The sequence below is a fragment of the Rhipicephalus sanguineus genome, chromosome 6, assembly GCF_013339695.2.
Source record: "Rhipicephalus sanguineus isolate Rsan-2018 chromosome 6, BIME_Rsan_1.4, whole genome shotgun sequence".
NCBI classification, from domain to species: domain Eukaryota; kingdom Metazoa; phylum Arthropoda; class Arachnida; order Ixodida; family Ixodidae; genus Rhipicephalus; species Rhipicephalus sanguineus.
Window position 1 is genome coordinate 152,440,652 of NC_051181.1, and position 27,967 is coordinate 152,468,618.

The following is a 27,967-nucleotide window of genomic DNA, read 5'->3' on the forward strand; positions in this document are numbered from 1 at the left end:
TGCCCGCGGACCGTCAGCCTATCGCTTATCAGGGACGACGGCGCTTCCCCTGGCGTGTGCCACTGTCAAAAATGCTGATTCACGGTGAAGCCGATGCCTAGCGTAGAGCCGCGGCCGCTCATTTCGCCACGGTCCGCTCATTCGCTCGAAGCATGGTTGAGACTTGAGAGCGCTGCAAAACGGTAGCGTAACTGCTCGCATGAGCGCAATAACGTGGTTTTATTTCATGTTGTGCGGGCTTTATTTAAACGACGGAAAAAATCACGCAGCATGTGCGTTGGTTGGTTGATTGAAAAACTTTATTTGGGTCCTGCAAGGCGTGCGTCAGCGCGCAGCGTTGCCACAGAAAATTGGGATCGGTCGTTTTGGAATGCCCTCTCAGATTTTCAACTAAGAAAATGTATTGCAGTATGCCCAAATGTTTGAAGTTGATTCAGTAGTTAGTATTCAGTACGTAATTAAGCTAAGCTATTATTTTTCAGAGCCTTCGCGCACGTAACCAATGGGGGGGGGGGGGGGGTCAAACAATCCAGGGTGGCATGTTTTTCGAAATTTTTCAATTTTGCATTGGTATATATACACGCACACATGCAAATACACGCACGACCATACATACATAAAGGGTATTTAACCCCCCTCCCTCCGAACGCCCCTGGTTGAAAGCGTTGGAAGCTGACACTTTCGGGAAATGATTGTGTGCATGACGGTGCAGAATCTTCTCTTGAGCACACTGTGCCGCCCGCCGGCATCCTTTCATCAACGACCGACGGCGCCGCGATGCACGGGAGATAAGCGTGTCGATCATCCGCCTGGCTGCTGCCAGCGTTGGCCCGTGTCTGCGCCCCCCAGTGTTGTCAGGCGCGCGACCGGGTGCGGCGCGAGCTCTGTCTCGCGTTCCAGCATTCGGTTTGCCGCAAGCTGCTGCTGCTAGTGCGTGTAGCCATGGCGCCGTTGTGACAGTTCCCACAACGGGCGCTCCGCAACAGTCACGGGACACCACCGACGCCGCCTGCACTTTGAAACTATTGCCGGCGCGCGCCTGTGTGCGCTGCTCTTCGGCGAGCATCGAACACGACACCGTGAGACGAAGAAACGTTTCCATCGTTGCTGCTGGCTGTCTGGCAGCGCACGTGCTTGACGCCTCAACAACGACCGCCGTTTTAGTAGTACGGCCCACGGTTGCATGCTAACGCGCCCTTCCGCCCAACGTCGCCATCATGGATTTGGCCAAGGTTTTGGACCATATCGGCGAGTACGGCCGGTTCCAGTTCTGCGTGCAGATGCTGGCCTGCCTGCCGCCCATACTGAACGGAGCGCATCAGCTGGCTCACGTCTTTCTGGCGGCCACACCCGACCACAGGTATGGTGTGTTGGCGGATTTGCTTTCTCTAATCTTTCTCATCATCGCACGTGGTCTCCGTATTACGTCATCGTAACTGAACTTGAATGCTGAACTTGAATGAAGATTACTCGTAAGCATAACGATGACTGTTCAATCGCCTGTGCGAGGAAATTAGTCCCAGCATCTTTCGTGTCAGATCGATTCTTGCCGGATTCCAATGCGTATTGCAGTTTACTTGAGAACCGTAGCGGTGACGCGCACAAATTAACAGGGACTTGGACAGCAGAATATATAACAGCGTGTACACGTAGGACTAAGAAAATAACCTCAGGCCATAGCGCTGTCTTGCGGTATATCTTCACTTGTTTTCGTTTTGTGATGTACCAACCAGCTTAAACGAACAGGTTGCCAATTGTTATATAGGGAGCTTTAGATTTATGCGTGGCCAAACGGCTTTGAGCCAAGGAAAAGCGGCTCGATCTCCCGCATTCTTTTGCTTTCTTTTGTATATTGATTTTTGTTCCTTTGTGCGTCCGAGTGGGTTCGCGTCCCATCGGAAGCACGAAACCACTTTCGGAAAATGATACGATGTGTATTTTTCAATGCGCACTCTTCCCTTAAGATCATTGGCTGCTCCGCTCCTGTAACAGCCGGCAAACATCCATGCGTTTATAATCATTCGTAACCCTCGTCTGTGCATGTTCTGACGTGTTAAGAAGGGAGGAGAACGGAGGGGTGCAGAGACGAGTGCACGTGGTGAAACCACGTGCTCCTCGATAATTGCATGCCATTTTGCTCGGATGAATATTCGAATTGGTCAAATTCGTATGGAGACCAATCATATGAGCGCGCCAAGACGTAGACGACGTGTTTCCGTTTGTGCTCTCTTCTGTCGATTTATGCACGCAAATCAGCGTTAATTCAGCTCGTCTGGTTTTGTGCTTAAGACGTTTCGTATCATGATGCCACAAGGAATCTGTTCGAACTGGAAATCATTGCAACTTGTATGTATACCATTGCTTTTCATGCAGAGCTTGCTGTGACAACGGAAATTCGTACTGTAGATCCCTCGCTGAAGAGCGCGTGTTAATGAACTCGTAAACTGACTCCCCGTCTCCTTCCATCATCAAATTTCTTTGCCAGCTTTCTGTGCATAGTGCGAAAATCTACAAGCCATATGCTCGCCGGAACAACGCCAGAAAAAATATTTGCTACGTGGAAGAGGCGTAGCTGGGATTAAGCTTATATCTTGAGTGCTTATATCTTATATCTGCTTATAAGCAGATATAAGATATAAGCACTCATAAGCTTATATCTGGGATTAAGCTTATTATATCTTGAGTGTGGGAAAGTCTAACCCCCCCCCCCCGGCGATTGCGGGCCAATTGGTCCTCCCGCACAGTTCACACATTTTGCAACGTTTGTCAGGAAACCGGACGCACAAAACAAGACACGAACAACCGCAGTTAGCATAGCAAAATGCTGTTTTGCGTCCTTTTTTTATCGTTGAATTCTAATCGGAGGTAGTGTATGACACACCGCTATCTTGTGGGATTGTGCAAACAGGCCGTCGCCTAAACGAAGCATGCATGCATCATGAAGAATGGAACAATCAGTAATCTCGCTCTGCATTGTATGTTGCACGCCACACTTTGATCACATAAGGGTTGTGGAAAGATAGAGGATCAATGCGCCGGAGAGGCTTTCGAAGCCCACGTAATTCACACGCGCAATGACTCAAACGTAAGCATTGGTTCCATAGACTTGCTGAAAAAGGAGCCTAAATGTATGTAATCTTCGCGCATGTGCCATAAAGAAATGGCGTCTTCAAAGTTTTTATGTATTTTTTTTCCCCAAGAGTACATATTCCGCTGCGGCGAAATAAACTCGCTGTTAGTCAGCGCCTCGTCTTGTCGCTTCTATTCTGCGTCCCGTCCTAGCGCCGTTTTCAAGTTTCAGTATGTACCAACAAGTCCGCATCAACACACTTTTTCTCTTTTATGAGTTATCGATCCTGTGTGCGAGCTTCGTCAGCAGTCCAAATTGCCTCTCTTCTGCGTAGCTGCTCATGTCTGCGTGTCTAATTGCAAAACGGTCGTGCTGCTATCTTCATCCGCGAGATACTTTTTATTGCCGGATATTCTCCGAGCGGCACTTCGAAAGGCTCGCCTGCGTTGGGTATCGGCTTCTTTGCTTAGCTTTGGTTTTTATATGTGCTGGAGCGCAAGGGTCACAGTGTCCAGGGATTAGCGCTTTGATGACTCTGTAGATAACCTTACGCTGATAGCACGGAACATTTATTAGCGCTTCTTCCGCGAAGCTACTTTGACGTGTCGGCTTTGAAGGGACACTGAAGAGAAAAGCGATTTCTCTCATATTAGTAAGTTACTCTTTCACAATACCAAAGTCGCCACGCTTGCCGCAAGAAGACGCTTGGCAAGCGAGAAAACGCGCGAAAAGAAAATGCGGGTGGCGACGCCACCTTGAAATTCCCGCACCAAACGCCGTGACGTCACAGACTTTGAGGCGTCTCTAAGGTCCTACTTGGTTCCTAATCCGTAAAAATAAAGTACACTGTCCTCAGAGGGGGCCATAGACTTAACATGCCAAGTATCAGGATATTTCGGTGAAGCAATGTCGCCGAAATACGAAAAATGCATTTGAAATCCGTGACGTCACGCGCGGAGATTTCGGCGCGAAATTCAAAAAAGAAAGTTTGACCTTTATTTTCTCTTCTAATTATAAACCTATGATGGTGAAGTTAACGACATTAGATTTCTCAGAGTATAATTTATCAATCTAAACCGATTCACAGCATCACGTGTTTCTTAAACTGTTTCACTACGTGTATTAATAAAAGGGACTCTGAGAAGGAAGAAGTTAGTGTTCAATATATTTAACTTTTAAGGCGATAGAAATTTTGCTTAATTTATTAGCAAAAGAAAAATGAAGGGGCAAGGCTTATTCCATTGAATGCTGCGCACCCGCGCGTTCACTTCGTAGCTTTCTTCTCTTCTGCGCCACAAATTTCAGGTGCAGAAAAAACTGGGAATGATGTAGCCGACCGGAAACTTTTTAAGCGTGTTGTTTTGGAGTGTGATGCAGGATTAGACGTCGTAATTTCCGCAATTTTGCAATTAATTACATAGACAATTAATTTTCATTAAATCTAACTAATCGATGCCAACAAGACTTTGTCGATTGCAGCTTTGAGATTTCCAAAAAGCGGACGCTGCTATTTTAGCAAGCTGATGAAATCTGACAAAAATCACTGGCGATAGCGAAACAAGCGCTGATGAGCGCAACTAGAAGATGAGTGACGTCACTGTTCACGACAACGATTGCAGTGGAGTTCTTTTGCATTCTTTTACGTACGTGCACCATGCGTTTTGTAATAGCAATTGAGTGCAACCCGCCTCTACGAACCGAAGTCAATCGATGGTTTAATGTATAGCGACGCCCGCTCATTCTGGACGTCTCGGAAGAGCGTACCAGTCGCGCTCTTCCGCGTTTCAGTTTCGCCGGCGAAACTGGCCACATTTCATCACTCTGTGAAAATTACCAGTGGCTACTTTTTGGAAACCTGAAAGCGACCATGGGCTTTTCGTAGGAAGGGCTCCGATTCTCCCATCTGACCCGAGCGCCTGTATCGATTACTTAAAAAGTTAATCATTTTAATTTCTTTAATTATACTGTCATAAATGATGTCTCTAGTCATCTTAAGATGTCGGCCACCATACAAAACTTCTGAAGACAGCGAGCAAATATCGCATTTCCCTTATTTTTGAGGATTTTCGGACACGTTTCTTGAAGCACACTGCATATGCGCTAGAGCAATGGCGCGAGTTCAATTCCCAGTCATGGCTACCTCAAATCATTGATGATGGGGGTGAGGGGGGGGGGGGGGGGGAGTGCAGACGCAAATACGGTCGTGTACTTTTGTATTTAGGTGCACGTTAAATGACCCTGGGCTAAGTACTCAAAATTTATTTATTTTATTTATTTATTTATTATTTTATTTACAGATACTGCTGTCTCATGTCTGAGACATTGCAGGAGTGGTTACAGGAAACACAAAAAGAACAACAAGAAACTATTAAAACATCAAAATACATAATTGGACACTTGTTTTACAAACTGTACATGTGGTAGTCGTCTCAAAGAACTGTCAAGGTTATTCCAAGTGTCAACTGTGCACGGGAAAAAAGAGTATTTATAACAATCGATATAACATCTGAACGGCACTATGTTCAGCGGATTGAATCGGCGGGTCACATGGGTAGTATGACCGGTGAAAGAAATGGGTGTAGCTATGCGGACAGATTTGTGCACGATGTTATGTAACATGATAAGCCGATCGCACATGCGTCGGTGTTCTAAACTATTCAGCGATAAAACGTGGTAGTGCTCTGAAGGGGAGAAGTTACGGTCGTAGCGATTAAAAATAAATCTGATTGCTTTTCGCTGGACGGACTCAAGTTTATCTTTGTCATTTGCAAGATGTGGTGACCATACAACTGACGCGTATTCAAGAAGAGGCCTGACGAGGGACTTATAGGCTATAAGCTTGCACTCTTTTGTGGCGCCTTTTAACGTTCTTCTTAGGTAACCCAATTTCTTAAGCGATTTTGCAGAAATAAGGTCAACGTGTTTGTGCCACTTTAAGTTTGGAGAGAATACAACACCAAGGTACTTAAATTCCTGAACGTTTACTAGTGTATGATCGGGATTGCCGTACCTAAATTGCAATGGTTCCTTTTTATTGGTAAAAGTCATTGACACAGTTTTCTGAAAATTAAGCTCCATCTGCCACGTTATGCTCCAGTCGCAAAAAGAAGAAAACACATCATTTAACAAAACCTGGTCAGTGACACTACTCACATTGGAATACAGAACACAGTCATCGGCGTATAGACGTAGCCTAACTGGAGTGTTAGTGACAACTTGAACGACATCATTAATGTAAATTATGAATAAAAGGGGTCCCAAGACAGAGCCTTGTGGGACACCTGAGGAAATATGAGCTGATGATGACTGTTCGTGGTTGTAGCGAACGAACTGACTCCTCAGGTGCAAATAATCCGTAATCCAGCCAAGTAATTTGTCAGCATATGGGCCTGTGAGAAAGTAGCGAAGTTTGAGGAGAAGTTTTTTATGGCATACCTTGTCGAAAGCTTTGGAGTAATCAATAAAGATGGCGTCGATCTGTTCATGGTTGTTAAGTGATGAGACGATGTCATGCGTGAATTCGATCAGCTGTGTAACCGTGGAAAAACCGCTGCGAAATCCATGCTGATGCTGTGAAAGGATATCGTTGTCAGTTAGGAACTGAATAATGTGCTTGTGAATGATGTGCTCCAGTAGCTTGCAGCATGTAGATAATAATGAAATTGGTCTGTAGTTAGAAATGATTTCCTTCTTACCCGATTTGAAGATAGGAACAACATTGGCGATCTTCCAAACTCGCGGAACCCGTTCGGAGTCAAGTGATTTCTTAAATATAATTATGAGGTACCGTGCACACCATTCAGAGTACCTTTTCAAAAAAGCGTTGGGGATATCATCTGGACCGGCACTTTTAGTAATATCTATGTTTAGTAAGAGATTGTGAATTCCAGAGCAACTTAACTCAATATCCGGAATAGCTACCGATACAGAGGGGAGGACAAAAGAAGGAACAGTGCCGTTATCAACGGTAAACACAGACTTAAAATAACTATTGAAGGCTTCTGAGATCCTCTGAGCGTCCGAGCAGGTTTCGTTTTCAATAATGAATGAGCAAGGGCTGGTGGGAGATGGACTAATTGTCTTCCAAAACTTAGTCGGATTTTCCCTGATGAACGTTGACAATGTATTATTGTAATAGAAGTCTCTGGCTTCATGCATTTTATTTTTTAGTGTTGTTTTTAACGTACCCAGGAGAGAATCATGGTTTGGCTTGGAGCGGCATCGGCGACGTAGTCGCTTTATGCGGCGAATAAGCTGTATTATTTCTCTGTTGTACCATGGGTGTTTAGAATTGCGCTTGACACATTTCTTTGGCACAAATTTAGATATACATTCGGACACAATTGCACCAAAGTGTTCCACTAACGCGTTCACACCACATGTGTTGCTGGAAAACAGAAAATTGTCATAGGAATCTGCTAACAGGGAAAGTACACCTTCATCGTAGGCACGTGAGAAATCAGTAACAACTTTGCATTCTGGCTTCTTAAGTTCGCAGGTAACAGAAAAATTAACAAAGACTGCATTGTGATCAGAAAGACCTTCTACAACTGCACACTCAAAGTCATCATTCAATAGGTCAGCCGTAACGAAAACAAGGTCCAAGATTGAACAACCTCTAGTGGCGCTGTGAACAACTTGAGTAAAATCATGGGATACAGCGAAGTCAATCAAAGAATTACAGAGAAATTTGTCACGGCCGGTTGTGGTGAAGGACTTCCAGTTAATGTGGGGAGCATTGAAATCCCCGCATATGATCAATTTGCGGTCGTGAAGTCTGTGCTTTACGATATAGTCAGTGATTGCCAATATGCAATTGCCATCTTCATTTGGCGGCCGGTATACAGCGCCGATCGCCACAAACACACTGCATACCCTAACCTTACACCAGACAGACTCCGTTTCAAGGAGGTCAGGCAGTGTCGCGTACTCAATGCCATTTTTGATAAAGAGCGCCACGCCACCACCGCGACCACACGACCTGTCGTTTCGAATAACCGAGTAACCAGGGGGCAGAAATTCATTTTCAGAGATAGATTCATTAAGCCAGGTTTCAGTGACACATATAACTGACGGATTATGACACTCTACTAGGCAACTGAAGTCGACAAACTTGTTTACAAGACTGCGGGCATTCAAACATAAAAGCGTTAAGTTTTCTGATTCATTGTGCCTGGTGTCAATTCATTGCTTTCTCTGCTTTTTTTTCTTCCTATCACTGCTATCATGCGCCGGGATTCTCTCTTGTCGCGCATCATCCCAAATGAACAATTCTTCGCCAATCTTTATCTTGTCGGAGATTAGCTTAACCTTCTGACCCGCCCTACGAAGTTCTGCAGTGCTTTCCCACAGTTTCTTGCGTATCTGCCTTGTAGTAGGGGAGTAGTCTTCCGATACGGAGTAGTTGCTGTTTTTTAGTCTAAAGCAATTTTTTAGTATGTTTAGTTTCTCACGGTGATCGAACAGTTTGATAATAACCGGTCGATGCCTGTTAGGTTGCTTCCGACCCAATCTGTGAATTCTTTCTGCCGAAATTACTTTTATGCCGAGTTTATCAGAAAACACTTCTTTCAACACAAGCTGCGACAGTTCTTCATACGTTTCGTTTGGTTTCTCAGCTATACCAAAAACAATTAGGTTGTTGCGTCTGCTGTAGTCTTCTAGGTCGACAAGCTTTCTTTCCAAAACTGCAACTCGTGAGTCTAGGTCGCGCGTTAAGTTCTTGATTTCATTTATCGCAGATGTAGCTTCGTCCACCTTCTGTAATTTAACCTCAATATCCCCCAGCCTTCGTTGAATATCTTTCTGGCCCTCAAGCAGTTCAGCTAGAACCTGCTGAGCGGCAGGCCCTGGATTAGACTCGACGTCACCACATAGCATGAGTAGCGACAACACGAAGTCACGGGCGATAAAGTACATTTCAATGAGTCTCCGTGGGCACGGCAGCTGGACAAAGCAAGGGTCATTGGTTTTAATTGTGGAAGCATCGTTACTAACCTGCATTAAAAAGAGGAACGGATTTGACATGGTGCCCACTGGACGCCAGCCGACGTGCCCACTGAAGAAATCCGATGGAGGCAGAGCTTTTATATCTTCGGTCGATGTTATCGATGAAGTTGCACACGGGTGTCCCCAGTCGTCGCGCAGATTCAGGAATACGTCTGCGCAGTCTCCGTGCTGGTTTGCTCGTAGAACAGGGGTGGATTCCGTGATCGCTGTGCTGGCTTCCGTAGTCGAGGCGATCAAAGCAAACTGCATTAAAAAGAGGAACGGATTTGACATGGTGCCCACTGGACGCCAGCCGACGTGCCCACTCCGACGTGCCAATTAATGCATAGTCTCCCGCCACGGCGTGCGCGCCTCAGAATCAGTGATGGTTTTGGCATGCGATACCCCAGAATTCAGTTCGTAAATACCAAGACTTCATTTTTGTTCCTCTAAGATGTTTCATCGACGGCTGCGACGGAAACGGCACGGAGTTCCGCGAGCCGTGGTCGACGTACGCCATCCCCGACGGGAGCTTGGACGAAGCTCAGTGCTACTGCTACGACCGCAACATCTCGGCATCGCAGAGCTGCACGCCCGAGGATTTCCTGAGTACGTCACAGCGGTGCAACCGCTGGGTCTACTCTAAAGCCGAGTTTGACAGCACAATCGTCACCGATGTGCGTTCTTTTTCTATATATCTGTATATTCATTGCTATATGTGTGTGTCTTGCGTAACATAGCACTGTCGTATCGACAGGTGCCGCTTGTTAAAGGGGCCCTGCAACACTTTTCCGAGTAACCATCGAATGGCTTCACTAGAGGAGTTTAATGCCTCATGAATCGACCGCCGCAAAATTTTTTTGAATCCATCAAGTACGAGCGGAGTTAAGAGATTTGTCACACGCTGTAATTGCTTTCTCTCTACTCTCGTCCCGACGAACGCGCTGAAAGCTAAGGAGGGAGGGATGGCACGGGGGAAGGAAGTCACGTCGCGCGTGCGTCATGACCTTGAGCACTTTTTCTTTTTTTTCTTTTCTTTGAACGCGCGGCTAACCTTCAATGAGATCGCGAGGGCACGTGGCGGCCTCCCGTGGCGGGCGCAGTAACTGTACAGCCAACGATGCTCAAATCAGCCAATGGCCGTGAATTTGGGTATATGGCATCATATGAAGAAAGAAGAGGGAGCGATTTCTAGCTGACTTTAAAAATTAATTCTAAATTCTAGGCTGCGTGCTGCGCGGTAATGTTGGGCTCGTGTGTTCTCAGGAGCCTCGAATACCGATCAGCAGCGTTTTGTGACCATGCTGAAAATGTGTTGCAGGGCCCCTTTAAGTGTCATGAAGACTTACCCGTTTATTCAGGCAGACCTTTTGGCTGTTCAGGCAACGTCGCCGATTTGCCGTTCAACTACTTTTGTAGGTGATCATTGCTTGCCCGCTACGGTGGTCTGGTGGTTATGGTGCTCAACTGCTGATCCGAAGGTCGCGGGGTCGAATCCCGGCCGCAGCGGCAGCATTTTCGATGCAAGCGAAAATGCTAGAGGTCCGTGTATTGAGATTTAGGTGCACCAGGTGGTCGAAATTTCCAGAGCCTTCCACAACGGCGTTCCTCATTATCATATTGTGGTTTTGGCACGTAAGACCCCACAGATTATTATTATTATTATTATTATTATTATTATTATTATTATTATTATTGTTATTATATTATTATTATTATTATTATTATTATTATTATTATTATTATTATTATTATTATTAGTATATTGATCATTGCACGCCCAGCGGCCAAATGCGTAACTATAAAAGAGCATTGGTATGCCCCTTGCTTAATGGACTAATTAAAATTAGACAGAACACTAGCAGATCGCGCTGTAAAGATGAGCGCAGTCCGCGCTCATTGTGTATGCAGCAACGACTGAGCTCTACGTCGTTACACGAAAGTTAGCACCCATGCGGTATCCGATTAACCATTATCTCATAAACGCGCGCAATTTCGAGTCTCGCAAATTAGCGAAATCTGTCAAGCGGTTCTTGTGTAGGATGATGTGCGAGCGTTGTACCTTGACATGAAGGGAAGTCATGATGGTTATCATATCGATTCACCCAGATCATCAGACATCGATCGGCTATTGCTTTATTCAGCTTTTCTCGCCCCCTCATGGTACGAAGCACGTGTGCTTGTGGACTGCGCACGTGCGTTGTATGTGACGCGTTCTTTCGTTTTTTTTTTAATTTTTTTTTGTTTTTTTCCCTCTCTGCTGCCTTCCAGTTCAACCTGGTCTGCAAAGATGATTGGTTAGCTAGCACGTCGCAATCTCTATTTATGGTGGGCGTCATGGTTGCATCGGTGCTGTTTGGCCATATATCTGACCGGTAAGTACAAGAGTATGTACATCTCTATTTCTTAATGTTTAGTAAGGACTTAAAAAATTCAACTGCACAAACAAATCCAAGTGCGTTAGGCAACCAGCGAATAAACTTAAGTGAAAATCTTTCACTTAATTCGGTCAACTGCCGCTGTAATATCCATGCTCAGTAATCGCAAAATTCAAATAAGCCATCACGAGCCATTATTTGACCAACACACACTCGCCAGCATTAGCCTACATTTGCCAAGAGGTAGCAAAAATAACGTATTAGGCAACATTTACCAGTACTAGGCGAAATTTGGCCATATATAGTAGCACATATTAGCCATCAGAGGAACTGGGCCAGTATTGCGATCCGTTATACGCTCGATTCTATGTTTTCGCCTTATCTACCATTCACGGCCAACTGATACCATACATAACATGGACGGAGCGTCACTACGACCACTGTTGTCGTACAGAAAGAAGAAAAGGGCATCAGCATCAGAAATGCAGAATAGTGGCCCTGGTAGATAGGTACGGTTGCAGGCGCATTTTTGTGAGCTCTTGACCATGGAGGACGTACGCTGATGCCTGCCTCTTTGGATTTTGCCAAAGACCGTGCCTGTCAAAAGTTTTAGCATTATCGGCACTCGCGTTTTCAGATATGGACGCCGGATCTGCTTCCTGTTCATTCCGCCTGTGTTCTTGTTAACGTCGTGGGCTACCGTGTTGACCAGCAACTACGCGCAGTTCACGATGACGCGCATAATGACGGCCATGGGATCTACCGCCCTCTACCAGGCGTCCTTCGTCCTAGGTAAGATAATTCCTTCGTTTAGTTCAGTCACCACCGTGTGACAGTTTTGTGCGTACTGCTCGTCTCATTCAGAGTGAGCCAACTCACTCTATGGCACGCGCTTGAATTTTTCTTCAGTTGTGTACAGCGCCTACTGATCGTTTAATAACAAAATTGATAGCTGTAATATCGTCTCCTGCTGTGCGACCGCGTAATTTTCGAAGTTTTCGTGGCTCGCAATTCCGCGCATCTTTATGACATGTGGAAATTACAAACGAGTGAAGTACATGTCTTTTTTTTTTTTTTTGATGGCAGCCTCGTGACCGGACATTTCAGTTTTTCTTCTCATTCTTTAAATAACTAACTGATAAGAAAAAAAATTTTTTTGGTAAAACACACTCTAAACGGCGCATTACGACTTCCAGTGTGCAATGAAAATTTGCAACGCCGCCATTGTGCGGGATTTTTTTTTTTATCACACGTTTCTACCTGTTTGTCATCATGAAGTAGAACACATCATCCTGCGTTAACAATATTGTTTCAGTGTGCCTATAAACTAACTGTTATCCTTAAGTTCACCGACTACAGGCGAGAAGTCTCCACGGAGCTCGTTTTGCGCTCGATCTCTCAATGTCGACGGCAAGCTTGCTTCACCGCTATGGCACCGTTGATGCTGTGAAGCAACCTTGTGGTAGGCCTTGCATTCACGTGATCTAAAAAAAGGAAGGAAACATCAGAGCGCCTGCGCCAAACTCGTTGCAGCCGCCAGTCGGCGGTGGCTCCGAGCGGCCGCCACACGCTTCGATGTTCCCTTTAACTGTAGACCGCTGTGTACAGGGGCGTAGCCAGGAGGGGGGGGGGTTAACTCCCCCCCGGAATTTTTCAGTTTTGCTTGCGTATATATACACACACACATACAAACACACGCACGAACATACATAAAGTATGGTTGAACCCCCCCCCCCCCCCAAAAAAAAAAAAAATTCTGGCTACGCCCCTGGCTGTGTACATGCGCGAACTTTGGTTAGCATCTACTCGAAGGCGTTTGATCTGCACAAAAAGTGAAATAAATCTGCTGGCAAATAATTTTCGTCATAGTTCCGCCTTTTTTTTTTGCCGAAGCTGGAGCCCCGCCACGGTGGTCTAGCGGTTATGGTGCTCTACTACTGACCCGAAGGTCGCGGGATCGAATCCCTGCCGCGGCGCCTGCATTTTCGATGGAGGCGAAAATGTTTGAGGCCCGTGTACTTAGATTTAGGTGCACATTAAAGAACCCCAGGTGGTCGAAATTTCCGGAGTCCTCCACTACGGCGTCCCTCATAATCAGATCGTGGTTTTGGGATGTTAAACCCCAGATATTATTATTGCCAAAGCTGGAGAGAATGAACGTAGCAGAATGTTTGACTTTCGTAGGATATATAAGGACAGCATGTGAAGACCACACTACCGGCTGTTCTGTAGCAGTAGTAGTAGGTTGAGAGGGTGAAATTACACTTCTGCATAATTTTTTTTTTCACTTTAATGGCAGTTAACTCTTTGCCATAGAGGTGTATTTATTCAAAGATGTGTGGCGGGGAAGGTGGGGGCTCACCCCTCAGTGTCAGAATTCGGAATCACATTTCATTGGGGGCAAACTGCAAGAATGCCTATGTAATTTAATTTATGTGCGCATTGAAGACCCCTAGGTGAGTCAGAATTAATATGGTGTCCCTCCTACTATGGTGTGCCTCTGCCTCATAATCATACTGTGGTTCCAACACATGAAATTTTTCTGCAGCCGTGGAGTTGGTAGGCCCATCGCGGCGACTGATCAGCGTGCTGCTCTTCCAGCTAGCCTTCCCTGTGGGCGAGATCCTGCTTGCTGCAGCTGCCTACATGCTACCCAACTGGAGGCATCTCTCCATGGCCCTAGCAGCACCCACGATCCTGCTTTTGCCCTACTACTGGTACTTCTTACATGAATTATAACTGAATATTTGCTGTTGGAAAGGAAAAATAGTATTTGTGTGCTCCTACTAGAGTGAGAGGGACGTGTGGTGTCTGTGAATGCATAATACTAGTGAACGCACACTACAGATGACACAGAACGACACAGGGCAACAGCTAGCTGTTTTTTATTACTATGGTAGAGAAAGGAACAGGACACAAGAAAGGCACACGACGATGGCACACGCGACACGCATACTCTGTGTGCGCGTCGTGTGTGTGTTGCTCTGTGTGTGTCATGTGCCTTTCTTGTGTCCTTGCACTGCCACAGTAATAAAAGATATGCCATACCAACAAGCTCGCTTTACAAGTTCAATCGCCAGTGGTTGTCGTGTGTCGTTCTGTGTAGTCTGTAGTGTGCGTGTTTGCTAGTGTTATGAATTCGAGTCAGTACCAGCTAGCCCAGCTAAATGCATTAACTTTGTGAATGGCTCATGGCTAAACAAGTAGCAAAAGCATAATTCAAATGTTACATACTGCACAGGTGACAATAAAAACTGTACACATTGTATTTGGTTTTATAGCATCGCAAATACCAATTTTTCAGATAGAATCTCACCTGAATTCAACAGTGCCAGAAGAAATTGAATCGGAAGTGTTTTGAACATCGAACAGCAATTTGTAAACTAATGTAACATGACGTTCACATTTTAATTTTTATAATTTTAGCACTAAGTGGGCATCGGGAACAAATAAGCAGATTCCTGACATGCACGGAATCCTTCAGAGACTGCAAACAATTTTTGTGTAGCTGCAAGAGTCAGGCTCTCCGAATGATGTACTCTGCTACACTATGCAAGCGCTGATGTTCAGTGCCTATGCTACACCGGTGGGGTTGAAATTTATCATACTTTTTCACCTGTGTTTATTTCGGTGTGGTTGATGTTTTGAAAAGTTTGAAAGCTACTGAAAAACATTCATGTTTTTGATGCGCGGCTATTTGATATGAAAGTTGTATCAAACGGTGCACTATTCGGTTCAGTATTCTAAATTTTGAATATTTGCACAAACCCACCACTTGATAAAAAATCTACTTCACATACAGTATTTACTCGAATCTAGGCCGGCCCCGATTCCAAGCCGACCCCAAAATTCGCAAGGCCGGAGAAGAAAAAAACTTAATCATTGTACTTGAATCTACACCGACCCCCCCACTTTCGCACATCGTTTTTTCGAAAAAAACATCGGCGTAGATTCGAATAAATACGTATATTCCTATGTTTGCAATAAATTTGCATTATTTATTTTATTTGTTCTTGTTTTTGTAGGCTTCTGCCCGAGAGCTTGGCATGGTGCCTGCACAACAAAAAGGAGGCTGAAGCAATTGCCGTTATAAATCGAGCTGCCAGATGGAACAACAGGGCTCCTATTGCCAACTTGGTGAGTGTGTGTCTAGACTTGGCGAGAGCACAAGCTGTTAGATAAAATATATAACATTACGTGTGAGCTGCGCGTAGCTTATGAATCCTCTGTACTGACAGTTACTCATGTTCTTTTGGTTGGTGTGAACGTAAAGCAGTGCACAGAAAGCAGTGTCCACAGGAAAATCGCAAGAAGGATAAAATTTTGTCATGTTTCATTTCAACCCCTACAGGAAGATCTATTTTTGCCAGTAATATAGGAAATTGGATGGCAATTGTGTATACTGTATTAAAATACCATTTTAAATACCTTAATTGCACACATTTCTCACATTCCTGCACTTCTTGGTAGTGGTCAGAGTAGGGTCTCTTACAAAAATTTCGGGTTTCACGCTAAGTTTAGAATAGTGTTAAAGATGGACTGCGTATTTCCATGTAAAAAAAATAATTGGGAATAAGCTGTCATGTAGCTTTCTGTCAGCTCTGTTGCAGCGATTGCTTTAATAAGGTGCCACGTAAGCAAATTTGCAGAAAATTACAGCACAACCAATATACTTGCATTTTACACACTGTTTTACATGTGCATTCAGAATTTGACCATGATTTAGCCACTTTAAGTACTCCTATGCACAAGTAGCCAAGACTGCATAAGGTTGAAAAAAAAGAGAAAAACGAAGTTGAAAGTTCTCAGTCATATTATATTACTAGTGTTTCGAATAATCAGCTTGCATGAAATTTGGTTAGTGTGAACCAACCTTTCTAGATGCCTAAAACAATAAAATTGTCCTGCTCTTTATCCAGTACGCTCAAAGGGACACTAAAGAAAAAAACAAAATTTTCTCATATTATTAGTTACTCTATCACAATTCCAAAATCACCGCGCTTGCCGCAAGGAGACTCTTGGTAAGTGAGAAAACGTGCAAAAAGAAAATGTGGGTGGCGTCGCCACCTTCAAGTTCCTGCACCAGTCGCTTCAACACCATAGGTTTTGATGGCGTCTACCAGGGCTTCCGTAGTTCCTAATCAGTAAAAATGAAGTACATTGTCTTCTGAAGGAGCCAGAGACTTAACATACCGAGTTTCAGGAAATTTCGTTTAGCCAATGTGGCCAAAATGTGAAAAAAAAACTAAAATCCGTGACGTCACCAACGTAGATTTCGGCAGGAAATTTGAAAGTGAGACTTTTGACAGTGATTTTCTCATGTATTATTAGTAAACCTATAGTGGTGAAGTTAACAACACTAAAGTTTGCAGAGTATTCTTTATCAGTCTAAACTAATTTATTGTTTAATTTTAGTGACCCTTTAATAAAAGTTCTTGCAGGGGCTGTAGTAGAACGCTGTTGAAAAAATCTGCAACATGATGTAGAATGTATATGGACAAGTGCTCTATTCAATTTTTTTAATTTCTTTGTTAGAACATGCACCATTTAACAACTCCCACATTAGCAATGTAACTGTATGGTGCCATATTTCCTGCAACTCAACTCAGAAACCGTATGTTTGAGAACTTTTGAAAGTGTTATCTGAAAAACCTGATGCATTACGTGCGTATTACATACAAAACTTTAATTTGACCTGCAGGGCTCTGGCCATGCTTGCAATGGGTCCTGCGCAGATCCGTGCAGCCACAACACGACACACACAGCCAGAGATTCATCGTCCTCGTCACTGGTTGATCTCTTCAGGACTGCACGGCTTTGTTGCCGAACTCTCAACGTGAGCTTAAACTGGCGAGTCACTTTCAGTGTATTCTACTGATCGTCCGTGTAGAATGCTGCAAACTGTCGTAACAGTTCATGGAGGAGGTAAGCAGGTACTGAAAGAGAGATGGTTGGTTGGTTGGTTTGTGGGGTCTGATGTCCCAAAGCGACTCGCGCTATGAGAGACGTTGCAGTAGTGGAGGGCTCCCAATAACTTTGACCACCTGGGGTTCTTCGATGTTCACTGACATCGCACAGTACATGGGTCTCTAGCACTTCACCTGCATCGAAATGCGGTCGCAATCGAACTTGTCTCTCTTTCGGGTCAGCGGCCGGGACAATAATGCATATCATATCACCCACAATACTGCATGACATTCATAAGTTGTTCAAAATTGTCTAACATACTTAGCAAGGGCAGCAGGAGTTAAATGCCTCAATCAATGGTAAATGCAGATATTTTTGCCAACTCTACATCTTGGGTGAATAACACTGTGTCTTTTTATTTAGAGTATGTGTGTATACACACCCTGAATAAACAGACAATGTTATTAATTACGTGTGGACGTGTGTGTGTGTATACACGCACACATTCACATGTAATTTCAAGTGACTGGAGTCCTGGGTTCCTTGCAACACTGGCCATGGCTCTAAGTAATGTCATACTTACGCTAGACCCTTTCGCTGACCATTGCAGATTTACACTGCCATTGCAGATTTGCCATTTGGTGTGTGAGATCCGAGGATCAGCAAGGCCAATAAGGAACTGTAGAAAGATTAATAATGAAATTAATCCTAGCATATCACTTCTGGCCTTGACTATGGCAGTACTAAGCTCACCTCCCACCCCACCCACTAGTTATTAATCTTAAGTGGAACTTTTTTTTTTTTTTTTTTTTAGCTGGGGTTTAACGTCCCAAAACCACGATATGATTATGAGAGACGCCGTAGTGGAGGGCTCCGGAAATTTCGACCACCTGGGGTTCTTTAATGTGCACCTCAATCTAAGTACACGGGCCTCAAACATTTTTGCCTCCATCGAAAATGCAGCCACCTTCGGGTCCAAAAGTCTTGAGCTGCAACATTTATTAGATATTAAATTGCCTTTTTGAAGTAGCCTTGACTTCGTAAAAAGTGAAGTTCCACTTCGCCCCGCCACGGTGGTCTAGTGGTTATGGCGCTCGACTGCTGACCCGAAGGTCGCGGGATCGAATCCCGGCCGCGGCGGCTGCATTTTCGATGGAGGCGAAAATGTCTGAGGCCCGTGTACTTAGATTTAGGTGCACGTTAAAGAACCCCAGGTGGTCGAAATTTCCGGAGCCCTCCACTACGGCGACTCTCATAATTATATCGTGGTTTTGGGACGTTAAACACCAGATATTATTATTATTATTATCAAGACTTCCGCACTTGATGCAAAAGGAGCCGAAAGATTATTTTTTTACTCGGTACGTTAATCAATGCTTCTTTTTGGGCAAGTTGGTTCATCATGAAATAAGTAAGTACTAGCGCGAAGACACCCACAAGAGTGCGTGGATGTGTCATCTCTTGTGGATATCTGTTCGCTTTGATACTTCCTTATTTTAGAACATTAAGCCTAAGCATATTGTCATTTGGGAAAGTATTGCGCGTGCTAATTCATCGCATTTACCCACTGTAGTCACCCATCGAACATTTTTTTTTCTCTAGGTTGGATATTTGTTTGGCATGGCCATATTGGTGCCTGTTAAAAGAACACCAGACGGTTGAAATTTCCAGAGCCCTCCACTACGGCGTGCCTCATAATCGTATTGTGGTTTTGGCATGCAAGACCGCAGACATTATTACATTATCACAAGCTCTATGAGAAGTTTAGCCAGCCATAGCATGTTTCAAGCTTTTTTTTGGAGGGGCATGTTGTCAGTGTACTTGCAATGTCCTTGTTACTAACATTAGTATTTCAAGAAGTGGTGAAGAAACACTAAGATGAGCTCAACAAGTTCAACTGAAACCAGTGCGGAGGTCGTCTAAGGCATTTGGAATGAAAGTCCTGGTACACGAGACAAAGCTCTAATTACAGTCGCCGACAGTTTATTCGTACTCGGCGGGAACCGCCGAAAAGTCCGAATAACCGAGAGTCCAAAAAAAAAAAAAAGATTCACCAGAATAAAAGCACCTTTACTGGCTCAGTGGCCAGAAAAACTTGTCATTTCACATCTGCACACAAGCACGCTCACAGACGACAAGCTCGGCTTTTATTTCAGCCAGTGTTTGGCCATCACTGTAGGTTGTCAATAACGCTGTTACGGCCTGCACTAAATCTGCATTTGATAACTGTGGTGTGGGTGGCGCATTGTCAGAGTCGCTGTCCACCTGCGCTGGTTCGAGGACCTGACAGACTATCTGAGGGCAAGGCTAGCCTTTATTTTGGTGATATCGGTGGCTTGTCAGACCCTACCATGGTAGGGCCACTCTGTATAAGCCATCAGATACATTTGCAGTCCCTGAGTTACTGTGGCACTATATGCAACATTTCTTATCTGTTATGCACTCTGTCATCACTGCTCACGATACCAGCATTACCATCATGCAAAAATTAAATTAACTGGCACATCACCATGCCAAATACTCTGGCACTGTATAATTTTATTATGTATATATATATATATATATATATATATATATATACATAATATCACGCACATTTAGTGCTCTGCATTTTAGGCCCTTTACAGCCACGTTACATATAGTCATAGTCATTGATCACACCGATGCACTCTATGGCCATTGTAGCCTTCGTGCCATTAAACCCTAATAATAATAATAATGATCTCATCATCGTCCGAGTCAGTGAAAACACCCGAGCAACATTGGATTGAAGTCGGCCGCCTTCAACCTGGTGAATGATCATGGCTTTTTTCACCATCGTTAGTGTCTTGTAGTAGCCACATTTTTTTCATTAGTACTGATGGCATAGATGGAACGGGTGGCTTCGGAGCCATTTCACCAGATCAGGCCTCACACGCCAAGCACCAAATGAGAGCGAGACACAAAGCACAAGACGCAGATCAGGCTTAGCCACAGAAACAACAGATAACAAAAGCCCTCAAACGCCAAAAGGGAACGACGTCGGGCTAGTTCGTGCTGCAGCGCTCATGGTGTAGTTCTCTCTTCATCCATGTCATAAGCGCGGTCTTTTCCACACGCCACATCTAGCTGACTCTGATCGCGGCTTGGCTTGGCTTGCGGTTTGACCGTGGTAGCCATTAAATGGATACTCGGCTGGCTAAAGCCGGAAGGAAAATAAACATAGCCTTCAAGATCTGCAATTGTAATTTCTGTGTGGATTTTTACACTGGCACCATCTCCAGCCATAGCCAGTGCAACCTTTCAGTGCTGGCAACCTAGCAAAAATATTGTAAACAACGCGGACAGCTTGTCATACCATTCGTCGTCACACTCAGCCAGCCGGAGTCCGAAAAATTAAACAACACACAGTGAGGCGTCTGAATTTTCGGTCGTGAATTTACATTACTTCAGTGGGATAAGTGGCGGTGCTGGGAAGGTGTCCGAATAAACGAGCATGTCCGAATAAACGGTCAGCAACTAAATGTTTTAGCCAGTAGTAGCTCTTGTGACCTACGCGTTTATCCACCAAATTAGGAAGGCCATGCGTTAACGGAGCAGAGACTAATTTACTGTGGAGCCCATGTTCTGGTGATATGTCCCCGGGAGTAGGTACTTCTCATGTCACTTTACACGCAAAAATACTGTATTAAAATTGCCACTGAACACACATTCTTCTGTCATTTACTTTTTTTTTTTTTCAGGTTAGTAAATGCCATGGTCTACTACGGCCTAAGCCTCAGCGCAGATACACTTGGTGGCTCGACGTTTCACAGCTTCGGGCTCTTGGCACTGATAGAGATTCCAGGGGTGTTCCTGGCTGTCATATCGCTGCAGTACGGTGGTCGGCGCGTCATGCTCTCCGCCTTTCTGCTGCTGGCCGGACTCTTCTGCGTCGTTGTGCCTTTTATTCCAGAAGGTAAAGGCACTACTTTTCACTGTCGAGCACTCAAGCCACTGAACGTAATGTGCTTTAACATACTATTGTAATGTGTAACGTGCTGTATGTAATGTGCTATGATGGATGAATAAGATGCCCACACCAAATGTATCAATCGGAACTGGCAGCTGTGTTCTAACGGCGTCAGAATGCAAAATTAAGTCATGTACGTTGGTTTCAAGGCTTGCTAGTTGGTTTCGTGTTCTCTTAACAAAAAAATATTATCCCTTCTCTCATTCGTTTTACTGTCATCCAAAAGTGTGTACCATAAATGACCAGTAGCTAGCAGAATAGGAAAGCACAAAACTTGGGACAAGAAGGTGCACGATGAAGACTCTAGACAAGTGCTAACTCGTAATAGCTAACGTTTATTTTGATCACACTGCGCACATGTAAAGATGCAAGGTTGTGCAATCCACACTGCACATCGAAGGCCTGCGCAACTTTGCATCTTCATTCTTCATATATGCGAGCGGTATGATCGAAACACAAACATTAGTTGCGACTTAGTGCATGTCTAGCGTCTCCTCATACACCTCCCTATCCCAAGTGTTGGCTTCACTGTTCTGCAAGTAGGAACCAACTAGCGCAGCCACAGGTCTTACTACGAGCAGTGGCTACTCTAGTTAAGAGTTTCAGCGTGATTTGTATTCCAGTATACACCAGAACCTTTTTGCAATACTGAGTTACCCGTCAATGGTAGCTATGTCTTGTGAGGCTTCGTCCAAGCACAATTACATATACAGTAAAAGCTCGTTAATTCGACTCTCGTTAATTCGGAAAATCGGTTAATTCGGACACGTCATCTGGTCCCTGTAAATATACGCATCACTCTATGAGACTGGTCGCTCGTTATTTCGGACAGATTTGACCGCCAATCGGATAATTCGGCGACTTTCGGGCCGCTGGCGAGGCTCGAAAACGAAAAAAGAACAATTCGGAACAAAAGTGAAGCTCAAACGCAGCATCGCCATGGACATCAATTATCGACTTGGCTTGGATTGAGACTGGTTCAACGCCTTTTTTTCGCGTGTGGGTTTTGTTGCTTTGTTCCCGTTGGTGTGCTGCATCGTTGATCGCCGATTTATCGAGGAACGTTTCAGTACGGCTGCTTTAGCTTGATCGTTGCTGGTGCCTTTGTGCTGACTTCTTGTGCGACCGCACTCTCCGCTGATGGCAACGCCGGCGAAGCGGCCCAAGTACGAGGCCAAGGAATTCACCACCAAAGTAGAAATTTTGCGTGCTCTGAATAACGGGCTCTCCCGACAAGAAGTGATGAGTGATGAAAGGGGATCCTTCAATCGGCGGCAAGAAGCAAGGAACGAGTAACCGTACTTTTAATCCCCCAACGTGACGGGAACAGAGCGCTTGCCGCTTCTCGTTATCGGAAAGGTTCAAAAGCCACGCTGCTTTAAGAACATCAACAATCTTCCCGTGGATTACCGTGCCAACCGAAAAGCGTGGATGACGGGTGAAACTTTTGCGGTACTGCAGACATCATGCGAGCTGCTGAGCACCTTGAAGGGCTCAGAAAAATTGTGTCCGCGCGAATTTCTGCTCGAAAACAGACAAGCATCCGCGATTACTTTGTTAAGTAAAGGTATGTTGAAAAAACTCGTGCATTTATTGTGTTTATTTCGGCCATTCGATAATTCGGACATTCGGTTAATTTGGACATTTTTTCCGGTCCCTAGAAATCCGAATTAACGAGCTTTTACTGTATACGTTCTTTTTCATGTTAAACAAGCGTTCTTGTCAAAAAAAAGACTTAAAAGGCAACATGTTGACAATTATGCCGCTGCCAAAAATTTATGCCAGCAGCGAAGTTACTGCAAGAATAGTTGCATTCATCTGGTTGAGTTTGCAACCACCTGTTTGCACCTCCGTAATCTGCGACCTTCAAGAACTTTTTTCAAACATGAAATTTTTTAATGATACTTGTACTTGGCTAAATGAAAGAAAAGCTCTAAGTCAATGCCCACCTACGACTATTGGTAACAGTCTTGTAAATCTGCCCATAAGTGTTCATCTGCTACGAAGCAAAAGTGTGTGTGCATTGCTCTTCATCAACTAGATTTACCGTGGCTGTCCACTACACTGGTCACTGTTGGCAAGTGCTTCATCACGGCGTCCTTCGCCATCATCTACCTGTATTCAGCTGAGGTGTTCCCCACTTCTCATCGCAATACAGCCATCGGAATCGGGAGTATGAGTGCTCGTATAGGCACTATTGCATCTCCATTCATTGCATATGACCTGGTGAGCATGTCAATATTTCTAATCGTGAAGATGATTAATTTTAAGCTATCTGTATTGAAATTTTCTGAAAAGAGGAACAAGAAAAAATTAACGTAAGACACTAACTACAATCCGCCAGCAAAGAGTCAAGAGTGAGAAATTCTAGGATGCAGATTTTGGCTCAAGCATGCTTTTCCCATGGTAACTACAAGCAGCGGATGTACACTTTCACACAGTAGGAAATTACAAAAGCGTTGGGCTTCCTTATTGTAGTGTTTTATGTGCAAACTCTATATAGCTGTCTCATTATTTGTTCCATGATGCAGGCGATACATGTTAGCATGTTAACAAGGTGTTGCTGGGGTCATATTCTCGAGCGATCACTTTTATGAGATACTTCATGAATTGGTACTGGATGGATGCATTGGCTCATGCACATGACAGCATTTCTCACAATGTGTCAAGCTTGTGCCAGGAACTCCATAGGCTGAACATTTCAATGCGTCCTATTCCTGCATGTGCGAAATCAAGTGACAGTTCAACAATGTTGCTCCTCCCAACCCCCAACCCCCCCCCCCCGTATAGGCTTCCCTTCACACATTGTTTCTGTATAGGTATGCAAAATATGTGCAAATAAAGGGACATAAAAGACTAAACAAAGCACTTGATGTAACTGAACAATAACCTCACATAGTAACATTTGATGTCATGAAGTTCACCTGTTATCTTCTTGTGGTAATCTCCTTTATAAAAGGGAATGTTGACAACCACCTCTTTTGTAGCACAAAGCTACAAGAAAATCTATACGGATTTCCACACCGTGCCATCAATCCATGTGGATACATACAGACCTATACAGTATGGATTACTGTACGAGTCCATGTGAATCCATACAGTAGTGTTTGCAATAAAATTATTGCTGCTTCTTCCTCAATAGGGCAAGGTGCACCCAATTATGCCCATGATAGTTTTCGGAGTGCTGTCTCTCGTGGCGGGCATCCTTACCTTGGCTCTGCCAGAAACCAAAGGCCTTAGGCTCCCGGAAAACATGCAGGATGCGGAGAACCTTGGCACGTGAGTACCCAATGCCCACTATGGACACGTGCCTGCAGTGTAAAATCCAGGACGCATGCACAAAAGCGTCTCGCAAAAGTCACTCAACCACGTTGGTCACAAGTGCTTGCTTCAGGAGAAAAAAAGCCATTTTGGGTCGGTCATTGGCTACACAATTTCTCAGTTGTGTGACTGCTGCAATTCCTAAAGTTTGTGAACCAATTGGGTGTGCAGAAACAGGATGCCAGCTTACTTTAACCCTTTTCAACACAGTGTGTACATTTGTACACGCAACTTACTTTTGCCATTTCTGCGCACTAGTGGCAGTAAAGAAACAACAAACACTAAGCCAATGGTAGACTAAGCATTCTTGTTACCTAAAGTTCTTATATATTACTTTTGGGTGAAATAGTTTGCTACACATGATCACCTCGGTAAAAGTAGTACCATGTTGAACGAGATGTTCGACGTGGGGTGTTTCAGCAGGAATTTCGAAGTATAGTTTTTTTTGGGTATGCTTGCTGTCAGCAGATAACCACTGGACGCAATTTGGGTGGGTAATTGTATTCATTGTAAGAAGAAATATGGCATAACTAACTGTTTTTCACTCGCTTTTTATTGTCTTGAGACCCTTGGCATCAAACTGTACAAATTTCACGCATTTACGGATAGTCGCTCATAATGCGTGTCGCAGGGGGTAAGAGCTGATGTAGATGTGAGAAGAAGTGAATGGTATGAAAAAAGCTTGAAAACGTATTGAGCACTCACAAACAGGGACAAGAGGGAGACGACAACACAATGTGCTAACTTCAACAATTTTATTTCCAGAAAACACCAAACTATTTATCCGTGCACAGTGGCGCCACCAGTCCACCCACTAGCCAATCAGGAAAGCCAGCTCCCGATCTAAAAGGTCAATTGATGGTGCACTCACACATGTGTCACCATTGCGAGAGATAGCTTGGGCTTCAATTATCTCTCGGACGTCTTTATCTTCATGCTTCGCCAGTACCGTGCAAGAATCATACATTGGTGCGCAACCACATTCCAAACAATGTACAGACAAATGGCCATAATTATTCTTGTTTATAACATTTAACTTGTGTTCGCAAAGACTATCATTAAGGCATCTTCCCGTCTGACCTATGTACTTATTTCCACAGGTCAGCGGGAGCTCGTAAACCACCTCTCGTACACAATCCACAAGAGGGTCGCGATGATTCTTGGAGCATCCGACAGCTGGCCTGCGGTACGGGCCCATCAAGCTACATAAACTGCCAAGTTTTTCCGGTGCTGAGAACACCACTTTGATGTCCACACGACTAGCTATCCACATGACTAGGAGCACAGGGTGGTCAAAGTTGTAAGATACGTGGACGATTACCTTGTCCTCTTCGAGCAGGAATTACATGTATCGGTAGATGAACTCAAAAACGTTTTTTTCTGCTGGCCTTAGCCCACTCATTATCACAGTTGAAGAACCGTCCGATAACGTGCTGCGGTTTTTAGATATTGAACTTGAATTCATGGAACAGCACACGTGTTGGGAATGTAAACCCAGAGCTAATAAGCCTTTGTTGCCATACCAATCTGCTCACTCGAAGCTCGTTAAAAGAAGCATTGCCAATCTGTGTTTTGGTAACGCATTGAAGAAATCCTGCCACCATAAGATCCATAAGTCTTATGAGTCAGTCCGAAAGTTTATCGGCAGCAGGTTACCCAGAGTCTGTACAGGTGTTGGTTGTCGAGGCTCTGCTTAAAAGATGCCGCTTGGACAGTAGGCCTCAGGACGCGGCCATGCAACAGGGGAAAAGTAGGAGCAGAGTGGCAGTAGTACGTTATATGCACAAAACTCCGCATAATCTAAAGAAAATAGTTAGTCGTGTGGGCATCAAAGTCGTGTTCTCAGCACCGGAAAAACTTGGCAGGTTATGTAGCTTGATGGACCCGTACCGCAGGCCAGCTGTCGGATGCTCCAAGAATCATCGCGACCCTCTTGTGGATTGTGTACGAGAGGTGGTTTACGAGCTCCCGCTGACCTGTGGAAATAAGTACATAGGTCAGACGGGAAGATGCCTTAATGATAGTCTTTGCGAACACAAGTTAAATGTTATAAACAAGAATAATTATGGCCATTTGTCTGTACATTGTTTGGAATGTGGTTGCGCACCAATGTATGATTCTTGCACGGTACTGGCGAAGCATGAAGATAAAGACGTCCGAGAGATAATTGAAGCCCAAGCTATCTCTCGCAATGGTGACACATGTGTGAGTGCACCACCAATTGACCTTTTAGATCGGAAGCTGGCTTTTCTGGTTGGCTAGTGGGTGGACTGGTGGCGCCACTGTGCATGGATAAATAGTTTGATGTTTTCTGGAAATAAAATTGCTGAAGTTAGCGCATTGTGTTGTCGTCTCCCTCTCGTCCCTGTTTGTGAGCGCTCAATATGTTTTCAAGTTCCGTTTACCAACACGCCCAAAAAATGTTATGTTACGGAAACGCTATGAAAGGAGAGACATTTTGGTGTCGCGTGATCTTTGTGATGTACACAACAGTGGACAAGAAGTATACGAAGGCAGTATCACATTAATCAAGCTGGTGCTAGTACACTGCTTTTCATCTTGGCATACATTTCTAAGACACTCATTGCATACAATATCTTCTCTGGTCTCTTGCAACCAGTCCCCTGTAATACGGTGTGATGATAATTTGAATAAATTCACTTTGCGTTGAGTAGAGGCCTTCCCTCGTGTGAATAACCAAGGATGTTACGCGACATTGTGTGATTCTTTAGAGATCTTACTTTAAGTCTGTAGCAATGTTAGGCAGTAGCATTTATTTCAATAAGAGTGAAAAGTTTGTCTTGTTTCATACAAATTTTTCTTATTCTTTGCCTTTTTTCAGACCTTACTATCTTAGCACAGAAGAAGAGAGGACATCTCTCATCGAACATTCGTCCTTGAACTGATCACTCCATCCTTTTTTCTTTCTGTGCTTTAAGTATTCTGCGAGAAATTAAGTCATAATTTAAATGATCTCTTGTTTTTTGCCAGTGACAAGGCAACACTCGCAATGTTTTGACGTGTTTTGTTCCTTTATTTCTGGGTGTGTGGCTACAGTACACCCAAAATTTCATGCCGTCTTGCCAGGAGCAGCCGTGTGTATGACATGGCCTGTTTTCTTAATACTGTACCATAGTAGTTTATTCGCTGACTTGTTTTGACACCAAGCGTTTCTCCTTTCTTTTTTTCTTCACTGGGGTTTGTGACTGTCGGGAAGTTGAGAGATGCAGATGGTCTGGTCCCAGCTGCAGTCTGCAATCTACAAAAGAATGAGAGATGATTATTGCAGCATGGTATAAAACATTCCTTGTC

At 44.3% G+C, this 27,967-nt stretch overlaps 2 protein-coding genes across 8 annotated transcripts in view; one reads left to right on the plus strand and one right to left on the minus strand.

Annotated features, from left to right (window-relative positions):
• LOC119396811 (peroxisomal targeting signal 2 receptor) overlaps window positions 1–27,967 on the minus strand; it is a 521,060-nt gene that overhangs the window by 485,764 nt on the left and 7,329 nt on the right. For 6 of the 7 annotated variants that reach the window (XM_049417239.1, XM_049417240.1, XM_049417241.1 and 3 more), the window contains exon 10: window positions 27,838–27,914. In XM_049417239.1, the coding sequence (XP_049273196.1) occupies window positions 27,846–27,914 (69 nt within the window). In that variant the 3' untranslated portion in view covers window positions 27,838–27,845. Of the gene's footprint in view, window positions 1–27,593; window positions 27,915–27,967 lie in introns of those variants that run through there. The other variant, XM_037664143.2, reaches the window with a different exon arrangement.
• LOC119396808 (organic cation transporter protein) lies at window positions 841–27,593 on the plus strand. Its single transcript, XM_037664139.2, has 11 exons — window positions 841–1,360; window positions 9,513–9,735; window positions 11,330–11,433; window positions 12,074–12,228; window positions 13,985–14,153; window positions 15,462–15,573; window positions 17,138–17,286; window positions 21,066–21,280; window positions 23,376–23,560; window positions 24,477–24,613; window positions 27,498–27,593. Exons 1-11 carry the CDS (start codon window positions 1,218–1,220, stop codon window positions 27,559–27,561), a joined length of 1,656 nt encoding a protein of 551 aa, XP_037520067.1. The 5' UTR covers window positions 841–1,217; the 3' UTR covers window positions 27,562–27,593.